This window comes from Pipra filicauda, unplaced genomic scaffold (assembly GCF_003945595.2).
Source record: "Pipra filicauda isolate LSUMZ 115617 unplaced genomic scaffold, ASM394559v2 scaffold82_size2718185_pilon, whole genome shotgun sequence".
Lineage (NCBI taxonomy): Eukaryota > Metazoa > Chordata > Aves > Passeriformes > Pipridae > Pipra > Pipra filicauda.
In genome coordinates, this window is record NW_024105009.1 from 817,564 (window position 1) to 836,603 (window position 19,040).

At 40.9% G+C, this 19,040-nt stretch overlaps 2 protein-coding genes across 5 annotated transcripts in view; one reads left to right on the top strand and one right to left on the bottom strand.

Annotated features, from left to right (window-relative positions):
* The window catches only part of ELP4 (elongator acetyltransferase complex subunit 4), an 86,674-nt gene extending 82,068 nt beyond the window's left edge, over positions 1 to 4,606 (bottom strand). Inside the window, exon 1 of the mRNA XM_039390505.1 lies at positions 4,453 to 4,606. Within this exon, the coding sequence (XP_039246439.1) occupies positions 4,453 to 4,606 (154 nt within the window). The remainder of the gene's footprint in view (positions 1 to 4,452) is intronic.
* A 137-nt stretch (positions 4,607 to 4,743) lies between these two features.
* Positions 4,744 to 19,040, top strand: part of IMMP1L (inner mitochondrial membrane peptidase subunit 1) — a 32,622-nt gene continuing 18,325 nt past the window's right edge. The window contains exons 1-2 of one of the 4 annotated variants that reach the window (XM_027735710.2): positions 4,744 to 4,778; positions 18,705 to 18,842. In XM_027735710.2, coding sequence (XP_027591511.1) covers positions 18,738 to 18,842 — 105 coding nt within the window. In that variant the 5' untranslated portion in view covers positions 4,744 to 4,778; positions 18,705 to 18,737. Of the gene's footprint in view, positions 4,779 to 5,088; positions 5,212 to 16,865; positions 17,073 to 18,704; positions 18,843 to 19,040 lie in introns of those variants that run through there. The other 3 variants (XM_039390477.1, XM_039390476.1, XR_005566921.1) reach the window with 3 other exon arrangements.

The following is a 19,040-nucleotide window of genomic DNA, read 5'->3' on the forward strand; positions in this document are numbered from 1 at the left end:
GCAGGATTTCACCCAAGGAAACCTGGACTGACAGGTCATACACATCTAACACACATCTGAAAAAACAGATGCTAGGAAAGTCTTTCATGGCATGTCTGGGACATAACAACAATCCTGCAAATTCCTTTACAAAGGCAGCGAAAGAAGAATTCATGTTTTATTTTAGGTGAAGAGTAAATTGGCTTATAATCTGAATTCCAAGAATTACAACAGTGGAATAACCTGACGTCAGACTGTTTCATTTAACAATGATATGACTGTGACAGGAAGGTTAAAAATTCCTAGAAGTGTTCAGATGGCCATATGTAACCAGCCCACTGAAGTGTTTTGCATGAAGGGAACTGCAGTATGTCAACTGCAATTAAGTACTGATTTAAAAGTTAGGAGCAAACTGAATCACATTGGCTCCAGAAGTTAATTCTGGCCTGCACAGATGCACTCTAGTGCATAGATGGACTCTAGTGAACAGGATCATTCACTCTATAAATTTATAAGAGTTCATTAAACTTCACTTAAAATTGATTCCAGTGGGAGTTGGACCACCTTCTTAATCTTTATAGCTCTGCTGGTGGGACTACAAATATCTGTAGCACTTGTAATGTTGAATTACCCCGAAGGAAGAGAAAAAGCAAAGTTCTTTCCCATAGGCTGAATAAATTGTTGCATAACATCACACCTGAATTAAAACCACAGTGGGATCACTTTGTCATCGTGCCACGATGCACCACGATTTGAGCAGCACATCGCAGTGACAGGGTTTAGTCACACACTAATTTCATCGTTGCAGATTTTTCAAGCTATGCTCCCAAGTCAAGACGTACAAATGCCTCAAATATTTACAGCTTGACATAGAAAATACGATCAAAGCAGCCATAAGTAATGTATTACCTCACGGCGATAAGGACATAAAACCCTCAGCTATAAACAGTTCACTTGTAGCCACAACAGAAGTAGTGTCTCTTCTGCTCTTAAATCGCTTGCACAAGAGAGAATTTGTTTGTCAAACACTGTGACAGTGCAGTCAAAATTCTCAGGAGGTGTATTTTCAAATCATCAATGGTACTGTTTCTTTCTACAAGCCAGAGCTGTAACATATGTGCACACACCCTGGTTGCTGAAGGCCAGCTCAGGTCAGAGGACTGGCTTTACATTATCTGGTGCAGTGAAGAGTTTGCCCAAGTGTGTTCTATTAGATGGGATGTAAAACTATTGCAGTTACAATGGTTACATATTCATATTATAATTAGTAACAATAACAGTAAATTAAGCAAAAAACAAGTGACAGGAAAAAATAGCAGGAACGCTGATGGAGTGAAAAAGGAAGAGGTAAAATCTTTGAGTTTCCCAAGAAAGCTGCTGTGAACTTGTTATTCTTCCTAATTTTGCTACTTTATTTTTTTTTTTGCCAGTATCTAAGGCAGCAGCACACATAAACAACTAAGCAAGACCTGTAACTTTCCACATTGCCACTTACAGCAAAGAGATTTAGGATCTTATGGACAGAAACACAACAAACTTTGCAAGTTGAGAAATGTCCCAATTGTTTTCGAAGCATATCCCTGATCTTTTTTTTTCAAGCAGCTTGAAACAAAACACTCCTTACAAGGCACGTGATTATTATATTATACAATAGCTGCAAATCATTACAGAGAACTGCTTTGGCACAAATCAGGCATATATGGTCTTGAAAGTAAAACCTTGGAAGTAAACTGAAAGCCTGAAAATGCAGTGCCCTAATGGTAAGATGGCATTTGAAATCCAGCACTCATCCGACACTTTTTTCCCAAAGGAAATGCATTGCTTAAGAAGAGTGACCAACAATAATGTAACAATCAGGCCTCTAGCTGTAAGGTAAAAGAAATTCCTCCTTGTATCCTCTGCCTATTCCTCTCTTCAGCAGTTCCTCATTACACCTGTGTCTGATAACACCATGCTTTCCCTTACTCACACTTACTCCTAAGCTGTATTTTCATGTCTGGCAAATAATGCTGTATCTGGGTTACAGATTCTGAACCAGGCAAACTTAAATTCAAGCCCAAAGCCAGAGATTTAGAAGACTGCCTGCAGACTGCTAAAAAATATGTCTATGAAACATAGACTAAGAGAGTTTATAGCAATTTCCACTAGAAACTTGTACTAAAAAAAAAAGGATTGTCCTCTGTCTCTGGTGACAATAAAAATTAAATATTTTGTGCAATTATTTAACTGCTAGTGAGCAAGACAAAAGAAGGAAAGTATAAGCACTCTTTAAGAAACACATAAGCAGCACATTTATGAAGCATTTCCACACACACACAAGCAGAAAGGACAGGAAGGAGACCAAGCACAACACTTCCACCAGCACAGTGGGCTCAGTCAGTTGGTCAAAGGATGTGATTATCCCCTTTACTCATTAGATCACATCTGGAATACAAGGTCCAGTATATACACAAGACACTCAGTACAAGAAAAAAGTATAAATAAGCTGAATTGAGAAGTAAAGATAAAGTACAAGAAAGAAGTAAAGATAAAGCGAAGTGAGAAGCGAAGTGAGAAGCAAAGATAAACTGAAATGAGTCCAGTGGAAGGGAACCAAGGTGGGGCAAATGACTGAAGAGAAGGGGCTGAAGGAATTGGGCTTGTTTAACCTGGAGAAGAGAGGAAGACCTGAAGGCCGTGGGATGGTAACTAAGAGAAGCTACTGAGCAGACAGCTGAGCTCTTAGCTGAGGGAGGGCAGGAAAAGTTCCCAGTGGATATAAGGAAGAAGAAAACTCCCTACAAAAAGAAGTAAGTATTGGACTGGGTTGTCCAGAGCTGCTGTGAAATCTCCGCCACTGCAGATTTTCGAGACTCAACTGGACAAAGCCCTGAGCAAATAACTTGGAATTTGGTGCTGAGCCTCCTTGAAGGTTGCAGAAGGTGAATTCTTGAGGTCCTTCCCCTGTCTCCAAAATCAGTGATTCTGTACAGATGGTCTGTCTCCAACAATGCCTAATACCTGGAACCAATGGGAACTTTTTTATAGTCACCATGTTTGGCACAAGTCTTTCCTGGCCTGCCCACTCAGCCCTCAGAAATCAGTGATTCAAGGGCTAGGAGCTTACCAAAGGTTTACATAGGAATATAGAGTTTTACAGCTTTTCAAAGATGCCAGAACCCAAAAACTATCTTAAAAGTATTTTGACAAGTTGCTATTCCTAGGGTTGAAAAACTTCCTTGATATTTAAGTATAAAAATTAGCAAGGTCAGGGAATTACTAAACATTTAAAAGACAAGGAAAACGTACTTCAGAAGGGAGCCTGGGTTCATTGAAAGTGTCCTCAGCTTCCATGACAAACCACTAACTGTGTGTCTAAGTGCCTGGAAATTTAGGAGACTGCCAGCATGGGAGCTGTCCACATCTTCTGAGCCACGCTGTGCAAAAATCCACTGTTTATAAAAGGGAACATGAAGAAGAACTGGAATTTTCAAAGCAAATCTTCTATTTATGCAATTAAAGGGTTTCACAAATTACACTCAATGAATACTGCTCTCTTAAAGGAGGAAGAGCCTTCTCCACAACGATGCTAATCCCTGATGAAAGTGCAGACATGCACAAACAAACAAATGATACACAGGCTGCAAAAAGTTCTTTACAAAATGGATACAACTTTTATACTTATCATTACTTATACAGAATATCCTCAGAAAAAGAAAAAAGCGATATATTCCTATATTCCATGTGCTCCAAGGATGAATGAACAAAGCTAAAGTACCTAAACTAGCTAAAAGTAGTTGACCTACGTTGATGTACACTAAAGATGCATTTAGTGAGCAGTTAGTAAAGGGGTCACACAGCCTTAGTGCATACAGATAAAACAGTGAAATTAATTAGTTCCCAATCCCATAGAGGTGCCAGTTCATGCCACAGATGATAACACAGCAATAGCCACAACAGATCAGTCCACGGGACCCTCCTGACACTGCGAGCAGGCAAAGGCAGAGGCACAGACAGCACAGCCTCACACCGGCGCAACCCCTCGAAACGGGGCATTTCAGTGACGCCGCTGTGACAGGAAACCCCGTCCGACACATCCCGACCAGTGCCACGCCGGAGAACCAGAACTACACCACGCGTTAATCCAGCGAACGCGGCTTTCAAACCCGAGCCCTTCGGCGCCCTTGTGTGACAGCGCCCGCGGAACGCGACAGGGACGCGGTGCCCCGGGGCTCCACAGGGCAGGGCTGCGCTCCGAGACTGCCCGGGCCGATGGCAGGGCACGGCAACCTGCTCATCCTGCCAGGGAAGCGGACCCTGCCTTGCCCCTTCCTCCTTCCCGTCGTCCTCCCCCCAGTCCCGGGAGCTGCGGGGAGGAGGGAGAAGCCTTGCGGGAGCCGCCGCGGGGTCACGGGGGGCGCAGGGCGGGCAGGGCCCGGCACGGGGCAGGGAGGGAGAGGGGCAGCGCCGGGTCCCGGTCCCGCTCCCACCAACCTAGCACACAGTCGAGGGAGGGCAGCCCGCTGGAGAGCAGCAGCTGCCCGTGTCGCAGCGCGGGCCGGGTGCCCGGCAGGGCGGCCGGGCGGGCTCCGGCCCCGGCCCGGCGCTGGAAGCTGGTGCGGCCCCGCGCCCCGCCGGCCGCCGCCATGTCGGGTGCGGGCAGCGGCAGCGGCCGGGCACGCCGGGAGGGCCCGGCCCTGCGCTCTGCGCCAATGGGAGCGCGGCTCCCGGAACGGACACCCAATGGGAGGCCGCGGTGTTGGCAGGTGGGGGGCAGGAGGGGCGGGTAAGGGCTGAGGCGCCCGGCGGCGAGCGGGGAGGTGAGAGTGGGGTCGGGGTTGTGGGAGGTTTGGGCTGCCCGGGGCTGGGGGAGCGGGAGGTTTGGGCTGCCCGGGGCTGGGGGAGCGGGAGGTTTGGGCTGCCCGGGGCTGGGGGAGCGGGAGGTTTGGGCTGCCCGGGGCTGGGGGAGCGGGAGGTTTGGGCTGCCCGGGGCTGGGGGAGCGGGAGGTTTGGGCTGCCCGGGGCTGGGGGAGCGGGAGGTTTGGGCTGCCCGGGGCTGGGACCGGCTCGGGGAGTGCGGTGCGGGTGCTGCGGAGGGCTCCTCCCTTCTCCCGGGGGTGTCCGCAGGGCTGGGAGCGCAGGGGTGTGAGGGGACGGGCTCACACCCTGTCGGCACCGGCCCCTTCGCAAAGAGCCCGGGAGGAAAAACTGCTTGTAAAACGTGTGTTTACCTTATTGCGTGTAGAGTAAAATGTGAGTATGCTCGGAGTCTCCGTCCTGTTCGTAAACAGCCGCGGACACGTAAATAAACGTGTGATTTAATACCGTGACTTGGGAGCGAGATCTCGCATCGGTGTGGTGGCCCTGCACCAAGACCCGTGGTAGAAAAAGTTAAAGGCATTAAAGTTTGTGTTTTGCTTTGTCAGTGAACGCTTTATGTTGTAGCGCTCTGAATTTAAGAGAAATCCCTGTCAGTATAAAGGATAGCCACTGTCACAAGTATTTTATATTTCTTTTTCATCTCTTGGTGATTCAGATGCGTCCCAAGCTGCTTGAAGACATTTGCACACAGCAGAATATAAAAATGAAGTTCTGGTGCTATAATTCTTTTCACCCTCACACTTTAATTTCAATGAACAGTTTTTGCTGCCATTATAAGCCACGTTTTTGAACACCTGTGGTTCTTGAAACTTTCTGTTTATATTAATAAGAAAAAAAAGAAATCCTCATGTTAAATATTAGCAGCTTGAAAGGGCTGCTAGGTGGGCGGTTGTGAACCTCAGAGTCTTTCCTTCATATCTTATTCAAATTTAGGAGCTTGAAGCTTTAGTATTATGTTTTCCTAGTGAAATGGCATTCCTTGTGCTGCTGGCCAAGCTTCTTTGCCTGTTAAGCACTGTAAGATTTCTTGCCATGAGTATCAAGAGGTTGTCTTAGCGTTTTGTCATAATGTCTGTAATAATTTATTGTTCAGTGTAAGAAGTATCTGCCCTTAGGGGAGAAAATCAAAGGGCGCGTTTGAAAACGTGGCAAGAAATAAATATACCTATTAAATTTCACTTCTGGAATATCTGACTAATGGGTTGTGGATATCTGGAATAGGAAAGCCTAGCAAAATAAAGGCCTAAAGCATAATTCACAGTTCTTTTAAAAGGGTTCAAGAATCCTTTAGTGGGATCCTGGGGTGTAAATTCTGCGTTAATTGAATGAGGAGGCTTAAATTTACAGAGAGTTCTCCACTTCTAAAACATCACAGTAACTCTTCCATTTCTTACTGTACTGTCATTCTGGAGTCCAAGTACCTAAATAATTTCAGGTGTGAGTGCTTGGAGATGTGTGTAACACTTAAAAACTGCAGTATATCTGTTGGTGGAGTTTGTTACAGAAGCTTGTAACCCCATGGGGATGTCTCTGCTAAGTCACTGCTTACCTGTCAGACAGGGAATCAAATGACTGACCACATACACTCTGTCTCAGGGATGGGTTTTTTTCCTCATTCCAAGCAGTACAATTTCCTTTTGTTACTTCAGCGACACAAAGTATTTCCTTGCTTGTTCTTGAAATAAAATACACTGCTCTAAGTTGTATTAACTTTACAGGATAGATGTAAACATACACCCAGGGCTGAGCCCTCTCTTTGGTTCTTCCATTTCTCATTGCTGCTTGGCTGACATGCAGTTTTGAAACTTTTTTTTTCCTTTTTTTTTTTTTTACCTCACTTTCCTGCAGGGCAATTAAAACTGGAGGCAAAATAATGGTCTCTTTTTTTTTTTTTTTCATTTCTCTTTCATATTGGAGCCCACATAATGAAAGTATTTTGCAAACTGGAGCTGCTTCTACCAGTTTTAGTATTTCTTGAAGAAAGTGCAGGTTTCCTGGAAATCTCAGTCATTCGGGGGCTGATGTAGTAGGTCAATGTTGCAAAAAGAGGAAGTCTCACCTCCTTTTCCTCCTCTGTTTTCACTCCAGCAAACCCTGGTGCTTGTCAGGTTGTTTCTTGAGCTGACTCAGGTCACTAATCTGACTTGGAACTGTCGATTGGCCTTCTTAGAGTTTAATTTTATGTCATCCTGCTGGGTTGATGCTTTATGGAAAAGGGCGTAGACACACAGTGGGTTTGGACCTTCCAGCTCTTGCTGACTGTGAACCTTGGAGATATTTCAGAATTTCATGTATTTTCCAACAAAGTGGTATTTTTTGTTACAAATTTTGTCACTTGACGTCCTTCTAAAATATAGAGAAACTGTCTCTTACAATGTAACTTGTAGCAGCAGAGACTGTTTCACATATTACAAAAATAATGCCTAAGTAGAAGCAGTTTTTTCAGTATCAGAGCTGAATGTTTAAAATGTGGCAGTAATTCTGTTTGTGATATTGATTTTTTCCTCTGTTTTAACATGATGGATACAGTTCAAGTCCTACTGATTTAGGAAGCAGGTGGAAATAAGCTATTTTACAAATATATATTTTTTTTAATTTTAGCAGTTTAATACAATAAAGCTTTACAACTGAATACTTGCTTATAAAAATACTGCTTACCACATCTGACTTTACCTGTATCTCATTTCAGACAAATAGAGAAGAAACTACTATTATGGAGTTAATTTAAGTATTTTTAAGTCAATGATGTTTCATTTTCAGGAATAATAATAGCTTTTTCACTCTCTCTCAATGATACTAAAAGTTTGCTTATATTCACACGTCCAGTTTCCAAAAGGTGAGTTTCCAGCCACTGCAGAAGATCCCTTTAGGATCTGCTGTCTGATAGAAAGCAAAACCACAGGACATTACTATATAAAAAAACTCCCTTATCCTGAAATGCACATTAGTGGGTAAAGAAGTCCTACTATTCCTGCCCTAGGGATGGAATGGAAATGCAGAGAAACTAAGGAACATGGAGGCTGTTTCAAATGATCAGGAAATGTCTTAGCAAGTTATTCCTCGTCAGAGAGATTTAAACATTTCAGTCTATATTGGGATGTCTTAAACTGTGGAATAATCAAATTCTCTCCCTCGCAGTTCACGTGTCGTGTACAACACCTTTATGTCAGTTTTAGCTGCAAATCCTGACTGGGCTATGAAAAAGTCAGGCTCTGTTTTCATGTTCTTGTAAACTTGCTGATCCAATTCAGCTGCTTGCCTATGCAAAACGCAGATTCTAAAATGGATTAAGAGGATTTTGGGTGAAAAAAACCAGGGAGGGAATACAATGGTAAGTGAGAGAGCAATCCAAACATTTGGGAAAAGGGTATGCTTGGAATTTGATCTGCAGGTATGTTTGACATTTCTCTTCAAAAGCTGTAGCCTGCAGAGTTGGTGAAAGCCCCCAAAACAGCAGCACTTGAAGTTGCTTTAGATATTTTTGGTTGGTAAGAGGGAACACTCCTGTCATGGCCTTGCTCTGTTCACCACGTGCAGCCCACGTGGGTTGCCCCTGGAAACTCGTGGGACCTCCAGTTATTGCCACCAGTGCTGTGTGTTTCCCAACAAGATGGGGTTATTGATGTATGTATTTTATTGTCTTTGATTTCAGAGGGATGGTTTTGCTAGATTTTAGTTGTGCCTTACAAGATTCAGTGTGTGCTCTTGTCCTTCTGTGGCAGCAAACAAAATGCTGCTGGTTTTGGAATAAATCACATCAGCCCGTTTTATTTCAAAACCTGTCTGCCTGACCAGTTCTCAGTAATATTTTTCTGGTGGGTTTGTGTATGGGATAGAGAACTAAAAAACCACATCCTGTGGCAGTTCTGATTCATAATCTTATTAGTGTTTGCTGTTACCTCGCCAAGCTGCTCCTCTCATCACTTCTGGAATGTGACGGTATTAGACTGTACTGATTAAAGTTTTATAGTCACCAAATCAGATTAGCTCTTGAGTCACCTGACTAGGCTGGGTTTGCAGTCATGTGATCCAGTGCCCTGCTGAGCTCCTGCTGGGAGCTGAAACAAGGTAGTTTGCTTTTGAGATGTTCTTAAGTATCGAACAGCATGGGGCGTGGATTATGGCTGCAAAGAAGATGGCTTCATTTTCCTGATCTTTGAACTAGCCAGAATGGGATAAGTTTGAAAGTGCAGGATCTTCAGGCCATGAGCCAACAACTGGAAAGAATGTTTAATCCTGGAAGCTCTGACACCAAAAGACCTGGTTTTTTTTTCAGTATGAAAAAGCTTAAAGACTACTTATCCAGTCAGTCTGTGGAGAAAAAAAAAAAGGATTAGTGGGAAGGTTTAAGACTTACCAGTTGTATGATATTATATAAAATGCGATTTGATTTTATTCAGAAAGCCTCTGGATGTTACCAAATGCATCCTTGTGGGTTATACTGAGCAACAGCAAAAAAAAATTTAAACCTGTGTCAAATTTAAACAGCTCCTTTACAATAGAAGTAAATTAGGAGACTTGAGTTAAAGTAGTTAGTGCTGAAGACAGTAAATCATTTAAGAAGTTATATAATGTTTCTGTAGCTTCAGATTATGAAATTGTACAGTATAATATTACTGAAACCTGCAGAACAGTAATCTTGAACATGAACTGTAAGTTTAATGTACTGTTTTATTAAGCACCATCCAGATTAGGGCTATATTTCATAGAGATTGTTTTCCTTGTGTTTATCATCCTTGGTGAGACCCACAGACATGAAAGCTCAGTTTTCCAGTGTACTGGCCAAGTATTCTGGTCATTGTGGCTTCCCTAGCTATTCCAGACAGGAATGCTAGCTTGATTATTCAGCTACTACCAGTGTAACTTCAGGTAGTGTTGGATCCTCTGACAAGCAGTTTTTCCCCTTTTCTTGCCCATCTTGGGTTTATGAGCCGCTCAGTCTTTAGTCTGATAGAGACATGCAGAGGAGCAGTGGTTGGATTGGACTGCATGATGTGTGTTAGAAAGAGCTGGATATCCCTGTGGATAGGGATGCAGTTCCTGAGCCAGGCCAGGATGATGCTAGTTCTGGCTTTCCCAAGTAGGGATATTGGCCAGTGGCTTCAAAACTGTGTACAACCCTCAGGTTTCACTGAGGACAAAATCCTGCAGGGTCATTGGAACATTCAGACCTATCCAGTGGGCTTCCCTCTGGTTCCCTGGCAGTGGGACCATCCATAGAGTGAGGGATGAACCAGGAGGTGCTGCAGTAAATAATCCTGTAGAGCTGTGGAACTCTGCCTGGTCTGAGCACAGAGACCAAAGCCTTGCTTGCCCTTCAGAAGATATGACTAGAATGGCAAACAGAGGTAGGTGAAGAAAAGGGTCATTTTTGCCTTTAAGTAGTTCAAGAATTAAAATTTAAATTTTTCAGTGGGAATTATAAAGTTGGGTAAAACACAGCAATCTAATAAAACTCACTCTAAAGCCAGATTCACTACTGGCTACTTAAGGAAACTCATATTGTTCCAAATTTGGAATAATATTGTGATGAAAAAAAGAGAAAAAAGGGAAGAAAACACTGAATATCTGGCTTTTTTTTGTAGCCGGGCTGTATTTTAGCAAACTGTCATTATTCTTTATCTCAGTGCATTCAGCTTCTTACCCCTCCTATGCTGAGCCTGCTACTCAGTAATGCATTGGCTTTAGTGTTGACTAGAGTTACCTTTTGCTAGCTCAGATATGATTAGTGCTGTGATCTTAGCTGGAAGTTTCTTTTATTGTTGAAACCTTTTTATTAGATGCGTTTCGTAAGAACAGAAGGAAAGATTTGGTTGTAGAAATGTGAATGTATCGTAAGAAGATGCTTGAGTTTCATGGCTGCTACCAATTTTTTCCCCCCAGGAAAAAAATTTTGCATTTTGTGTGAGATTACGTAGGTAAGAGGAATAAAAATAAATCAGCATTTAAAGTTTTAGAAGCTGAAACAGATTCAGAGAAGCTTAAATATCATCAGGGTCCTAAAAAATGACAATACTGTAACTGGTGACTGCAGAATAACTTACAATCCTGTGCTGTAAATGGACACACCTGAAGTTGTGGTGTCAGTGGGATTCACTGATTGTTTCAAGGTTCTGTCTTGGTTCTGTATGAAAATAGTATTTATGTGTTATTTCATTGCAGTGGGGGAATAATTCATCTGAATTTTTAGTCTTAAGGCTTATTAGAACATGTGTACGTCTTCAGTAGCCATGTTTTCATTATTTCTGTGATTCAGAGCTGTGACTGTGTCCCTAGCAAAGGAAAAAAGGTAATTGAGCTTTTTTTTTTTTTTTTACATTCCTTTTTATATTTCTGAGAAAACTGTTGCACAGTCTCAGACCCTCATCTTTTCATCTTTCTCTTTGTCAGCTGTGCTTCCATTGGTCCAAGAGGTGTGAAGTGAGTGTTTGATCTTGATGTTCTCATGCTGTTGCCAAGCCACAGTGATTTTGTAATGGAACTTCTGGCATTTCTGATGTGAAGAGTCTGAAAATCACCAACATTAAATTGTAGGAAGATCGTCAGTCTTCTCAGCATGCACAAAATATCTGTGGAAGGAGCTGTGTGACCGGTCACTGATTTTCCTTTTAGAAAAGCAGTGTATTATGGAAGGCAGGGCCAGCCAAATTCTGTGCTTTTGGAACAAACCAAGTTAGTAAATTCAGGTGAAATAACATCTGATCACTTATTAAAAACTTAAATACTTTTTAAGAAGGCAGTTCAGGGAGACACAATTTTACTGAAGTTACACAGTGATTGTTTCTGTACTGTTTTTCTGTTTTACAAGTGCTTGTGTCCTCATTTGAAATTTGAATTTGGGGTGGTTGTCTGTGGTAAAATAAGCCATAAAGGCCCTGCTTGGTCATGTGTTTGGGGTCAGTGACAGTGCAGTTTGTGGGGCTGGAGTGTGCTCAGTGCCTTGCAGGTTCTCTGCACCTCAGCATATAACTGGAGAAAGGCACCTCTACTTATTTGATTCACTGAGTAGTCAGTTCTCTCACTTATTGTTGTGTCAGCTGTATCTTTTACTTTAAACCATCCAATTAAATAATAGTTTATGCTGGCTTTCTGTTTTAGTTCACGCATTTAAAACCTGGAACTCAGATAAAAAGATAGACTCCGAATAAATTCCGTATGTTATTTATGAGTGGGGCGACACATTAGCATGGAGTTCACAATAGATCATATCGCTTTTATTCCACCTTACAAGCTTAGCAGCACAAACAGAATAATCAACATATTATTTGGCTGTCATCTGCTGAACAGAAAGCAGAGATCACAAGGAGGTTTTCCCTAGCTGCAGTGATGGCCTTTTTGTTCCAAGCCCCCATCTGGGAGGGCCATGGTGTGTTATCATATGGAACGCGGGGTTTGCTGTAATCTGCTTAGCTGCACTGCAGTTTGAATCTTTATTCCATGTTTGTGTAATTTATAATTTTAATGAGACCACGGCTCTTGTGGGCTTTGAAATATATTAAAAGCTCTTTTGTGCATATGCTTTTGTTCTTGCTTAATAGACTCAGTGTATTTAAAACTGATGAATTTTTATTCATGGATTTGGATGTCTGGGGATTAACTTAGACTGAATATCATTGCACTCATCTATTGATGTTTGGAACTTTTTTTTATACTTGTATCTTGTAAGTGGAGAAGACCCTACAGAACTTGTGTTTTAAACCAGCTCAGAAATAACTAATAAAATTTTACTAAGCAGTGAGAAAAAGTCCTGATGACAGTTTATTTTTACTGCATAAACTCACGTGAAATACAATTCTGCTCTGAAAAAAAGTGCTTGAATCCATGTACATGTGTGTATGTAGAACTTTGTAACTAAAAAGCACTCTGGGAAAGCTGTCAAAATTTTTGTAGAATAATAGTAGTGACAGGCACTTGATTTGCATTTTTCTTCTGTTCAGGTAACTTGAAAATGTAAATACTGAGCACACTTTTGTCTGACTGTGTTGCCTTTCTCCTGTTTTTTAACATGTTTATTAATGCAGAGTGTGCATAAGGTATTTCATTAGAAGGTGATGCTCATAGCTGGGAAGTATTGATGAGCATACAGAAGGATTCTTCATTACTGTTACATTTTCTGATAGTGCTAAAACTACTCTTGTTTTCTGCTTTGTATTTTTCAAATGTTTAATGGATTGCTTATAGTTTAATTATCTGTCAGGTTTGATTTACTGTTTAAGATCCCATACTGTGTGACTTCTGTGTTCATAAACCACTGTGGAGTCCTCTTCAGTGACGACATTCTGAGACCAGCACTGGGGATAAGGTTGAGACAGTTGTGTTTCTTTCTGAGCAGTCCTGCTGATGGTGTCCTGAAAGAGGCTGCTAGTTTGATGTGGAGGGGTTTTGGTTTTTTGGTTGTGGTGTTTCTGTTGGGTTTGGTGTTTTTTACCAGTGAACAATTGTCTTTGCAATGACAAAATATTTTAAGTAAGCAGCCTTTTTGCTTGTCGGTGCATAGGGGAGCTACTTACCCCTCTTTTATTCACTGTTCCAAGTAGTATTCCCAAAAATACCTTCATGTTTCTTCAAGGTGTGTCAGCACTGGAAGGACATGTGAGCCAAGGGCAACTTCAGGTTCTATAGGGCTGTAGTTTTTAAGTGCCTAATGTGAAAACTGGACTTGTAATTCCTTGTCTTATTACACTGAATGAATTTTCAAAGTCTGCATATCTGTGTCTCAAGAAAGTGAAAATACTGAAATTTCAGATGAACATGTGTGGCTCAGAACAGAGTTATTTGACCCTTGTGACATAGGCATGGGATATTTTCTCAGTTACCAGGAGGGTGACTGTGATGTCTGTCAAACCTTTGGTGTTTGTCCTAACTTTGACATCGTTGCAGCAAACTGTAAAGTGAATGTTTCAGCATCCCTGAGAGGCTCAGACCACACCTTGGCTCAGCTCTCTGGATTTGTTGTTCAGCAAAGATGGGTGTGTGGAGCTCCAGAGGAAGAGAGGAGCCCTGGAATGCATCTGGCCATTAACACAGCGTTTTGTACGGGGTTGTGGGATTGTTAGGAGTTGCTTCCCAAAGGTAAATAGAACCAGTGAGAACTACTTGAGATCTGCTTTGAAAAATTGCTCATTCTTACGTAGGCAGTGTCTAGTTATTTAACACCAGGGGATTCTGCTATGGGAATTTATATTTACAGGATTGAACTCCTTATGAGCTTGAGATCAGTAGATGGAGGAGCACTTGTTGGAGACAAACTGTCAGTGCCTAGTAGAGATAATGTGTAAAAATGATCTCTTCCAGAATATCAGCAAGCTTTTGCAGATTTGCCAGACTTAATCCAGTGTTTCTTGTAGAGTAAAGCAACAGCTGGAAATACAAAGCAAGTTCTGTCTGATCTCCAGCATGGAAAGACCTTCTGAAAATTATTCCTTCTTTTGCTTTAGATGTTTGGAATCTTCAGATTGTAATTAGAATATTGTATTTATTATGTATCTGATAAGGGAAGAATCCTGATAAACAAGATATAGACCCTTCTCTATTCTAGCACATAGAGCATTAATTTCACGCAGAAGTTTTAAAATAATAATTTAATGTAAACAACAGCTCAAACATAAATATTTGAAAGGCCTAGTCAGGGTGCAGTTTTTTCTTTGGTTTGGGTTTTTGCATTTTTTTAAAAGTGATAATCTCAGAGTAACTCGGTGGGAAAGAGATGGTGCAAGTTACGGGATTGCCTTGCGTAGAGAAAGGTGTCTGGTAAGAAGTGGGGAATGTTAGGAGGAGAGTTTGTTACCTGAGGAAAAACTGATCAACTGTCACTAAATATTCAGTGAAATTCCAGAATTGGGAAGTGTTACATAAAGCAAATGTGACTGGAAATGTTTTATGAAAGTGAAAAATCCGTTTAGTATCAAGTCCAGTAATTTGTTTAATTCCACTTCCAGTGCCTGCAACTTCAATTTTCCTGTGTTTAAAAATTTGGCACCATATGTTAAACTGCCTTACACAATGCCATTGGTTTTCTGAAAATGATAAATCTGCTCATTGATTTCCTAATTTTATTATGTACACAGTTAATTGTAATCCAAGATTACAGCAAACAAGATGGTAATTTCTGGACAACCTATGTGCATTTCCCTCGGAGTGTGTTACAGAAGCAAAGAGTACAAAGAGAATACCATTTGTGCTATCCTCACAGGAGCTGTCAATAAAAGATGTAATAGGGGATTTAGGAATCTGGAAATGGCCAACTAATTTATGTGAATCTATTTTATTTCAGCTAGAAAGCCCAAGCTCTGTTTCGTCTGCACTGCATATTGCAGAGCACAGGCTGTCTATAGAAAAGCAGGCGGCTGCATATGGATAGTCCCTTGATATCATTCACTTGCTGTGTAATCTTATTATGCAAAGTTCTAATCTTCACCTAGAATGAATGCCTCTGGGTCAGAATATAGTCATATCAGGGTTTTTGAGGTCATGTTTTGTGATCCTTAGCTTATTCTTCTAAGTAGAGCTGGGATTTAAAGAGTATTCCCCAGACACTAGCAGAGATAGACGGCAAAACCTGCTGCCTTTTTGGAAGACAAGACCAACATGAGGTCCCTGGTAGGATTAAACTTGATTTGTAGCTGTAGGATTTTTTAACAGATGTATTATTGGACAGGGAATAGGGGGCCACCAGCACAGCGAAATTGGATCACGATTGGCATTCTCAGGGAGTCCGCTGGCTGCTAAAACAGCAGCTGCATGTGGATTTGACTTCTTTCAGGTGAAGCGACTTCCAGTCATTTGGAAAGGATGGGATGAAAAGGAACCTTGGTGATAATTTTGATGTCTGCAAGATTTAGTACCAATGTAATGGGATTATCGGTAACACCTTCACTGCAGAAAAAGCCACCTGGCGCTATAACTGGCAGCGACTGAGAACTAATCCTTTCCCATCTCTTGGATGTCATTCATGAGGCTCAAAGTGATTTCTGCCCTGCTAGCTGTGATTAATTTTTATAAACAAACAAACAAAAAAATCAAATGATGAAAGCACAGGCTATGGAAGGAAAAGGGAACAGAAGATAATAGTAATTACATTTTGCATTTTATTTGCTGCGGGGGATAAACTATACTGTTCTTCCAAAATAACCAAATTGTGTCCTCTGTGATAAATATGGATGTAACCTTTTTTAATCAGTGTCTATGTTCAGCATAAAACCAATGTCTATTCCAGTATAAATTTTTCAGCTACCTGCTATACTATAGTAGGTAGTGCCTGGAAGTAATTACAGTAGGTTTTAGGCCACTAGGGCTGTGATAAGGATGTTTATCCAACTGATCCATTAAGTTTTCAAGGGGCCTGTGACTTAAATAATTTGTTTTATTGTGCTTAATGGTCTTATGCTCGATCTGGTGGAGTTGCCTGCTGATGGCACTTTGTGTTAAAACTATGATGTGGAAAAACGTTCAGCTGTTTACCTTCCTGTGATCAACAGTATGGTATTGTTTTAAAAATGTACTGATACAAAGTTTGCAGAGGAAACAATTATATTTTACTGATGCTTAAGATAATTTTTTTTTTTAAATAAACTAGTTTGTTCTGGTGGGTTTTTGTTGTTTTTTTTTTTTTTTTTTTTTTTTTTTTTTTTTTTTTTTTTTTTTTTTTTTTTTTTTTTTTTTTTTTTTTTTTTTTTGCTGGGCTTACTCTTGCTGCAACATTCACTTATTAACTTGAAGTCGTTACTTAAAACGACAGGGAAGCTTTCAGGATTGTAGTTATTCCATGGAATGATGTCTAAAGAGGAACCTTAACATTAAAAACACCCTCCCATCCTCTGAAGTTACCTTGTTAGGGTCAGACTGTGTATAATCTATGTATATATGTGCCTCAATTTGAAATTAACTTTCTTGAGTGGTAATCAAAAGCCTTGCATAAAAGCTAAGAATTTTTTCATTATTATGAAATCTGATAAGCCTGGACATTGAAAAAAAAAATCCTTTGTACCACATCTACAAACTGAGGCTGGTGAACTCCATGTCTCAGGAGCTAAGAATTTATTTTAAGAGGAATGGGAACAAAATTTGAGAGCTCTTCACTCATGTTCTATCCTTGCTGTTGGTTTTTTACCGTGACAGCTCTTGCAGTAGGCAAAGCTCACTCTGAACCCTGTGTTTCCTTGAACAGCTTATAAATCTATGGCTCCTCATGCAGAGCTGCTCAGAGACATCCCAGAGAAACACATGTGTTCAAGGTAACTATCCAGAAGTTTATGTCATCCAGAATCTAGAAGGAATCAGTCTGAAACTCATTTTTTGAGATGTGTAGCAGTTGTTTGTAGTTTCACAAGGAAAAATATTGTAGTTACAGCCTGACAGCTGTTGGCACGAGAGGTTTACATGTTCTCTGGATGAGTGGGCTCACTGCTCATTTGTCACAATTTGATCTGCACACTCTGGGCATTGTAGTGCTTGGTTTATACAATTCATCTTTACCTGTGATATCCACAGGTGCCTGAACTCTGTACTGTCTTAATAGAGGAGTATAAGGTTTCTGAGGAGCATGGAGCGAAACTACAGGATGGTTGTGCAGTATTTTTCTGTCTGAGCTGAGCAGCAGTTTCTGTCTGAACTGAGCAGCTGCCTTTCTAGCAGGTGCTGTTAAGGAGTATTGGTGATGGACTTCTCTCACAGCATAGTTGTGGTCATAAATTCACACTAGTTGTGCAACTCAAATTCATCTGCTGTCACTCAACCTTCCTTTTCTCACCTGTTTCTAGTAAGAGTTGTGCAAATAAAGCTGTGCACTTTTAAATTCCTGTCTTTAGTTAGTGAAACATCATGAAATGTAGAAGGGGATGTCTTTACTTCATTATTAAATGGAGTATATTGTACAAACACAGCATTTTTCTCTTTTGTTTTTGCTTTTTAACATACTCTATTGACTTAGCAAACTATGTTGACTCAGTAAATCAGGGAAATCTTGCAGTGGTTTTAGTTCATGGTAAGGCAATACCGAGTTTAGGGGGGCATGTTTCTTGCAGAATTTAAAACTTGCTTCAATTGCTTCAGTATATCTGTTTTCTACTTCCTTAAGATACATATATGTAACTATCCTAACAGTTTGGGGTAAGGAAACGTTTTAATTAAATTAGCATTGCAGGAATAGGATCTCCTAATCAGAGTTGAACTCGAATGTTTGGGGGAGGGAGTCAGAAGATATTTGCAGTCTAATGTGCTGCAGAACTTATGCCATGGTACCATAGCTAAGAACAAAAAGACCTAATGCCTTATTTTTATATGCAACTATTTTGGTAATGTAGTCAAAGGAAAGCTCTGCTTCACCTCCAGAGCTCCAGAACTATCAGATATCCTAACTTTTCCTGTGATAGCCTTACTTAGGCAAGCCATTCAGGACTCCCATTTTCTTATTTTGTCTAGTTCTTCAAGCCTTTTTTCATTTGATTGATTGCCAGGTTGTTTTTAAAGTTTTTGTTGACTGTTTGATTACTGCAGTTTTCTGTGAAAGTAATTTCAGTTGTTTGAATCGCTTCAGATGGTTTGGTGCTGCTTTAAGGAAAACAGCAATCTAACTTTCCCTGTCTTCACATGATTAAAACAACTCCATCAGGTGTTATTAAATAAAATAACTGCATCTGAGTGACAGTGTACTCAGCTGAATGTGACAAGCTGGTGAGAGGGGTCTGCGTGGTAAAGGAAAAACTTCACGATGGCATTTGAGTTTCAGCTGTATTCATCTCTTCAGATACACCTGATTATCTGCTAGTTTTATCACACTGGGTTTTTTTTTTAATACTTATGTTAGAGGTTTGTAAATGTCAGCTTGCTTGTTCCCAGATGAAGGACGTTCTTCTCTTCCCCTGCAGGCCGGAGCCAGCTGAACGACGGGACACTGTAGGATGCTCCGCGATGTCCTAGGGAAAACCTTCCGCTTTCTGGGCTACACTGTGCAATATGGCTGCATAGCACACTGTGCCTTTGAGTACCTTGGAGGAATTGTTGTGGTAACTTGTCGTTTTCCTGACGTTTTAAAGAAGATAAAACTGTAATATTGAAATTGTCCTGTGTGATCATGTCAGTATTTCAAATTTATCGATTTTCTTTGAAGCGTTTTCAGAGCATGATTACTAAATGCCTATTTTTGGGGGGGCAGGTCCAACCTTTATGAAAGTTATTTCTACTTTGGGCATTCATATTTTTTG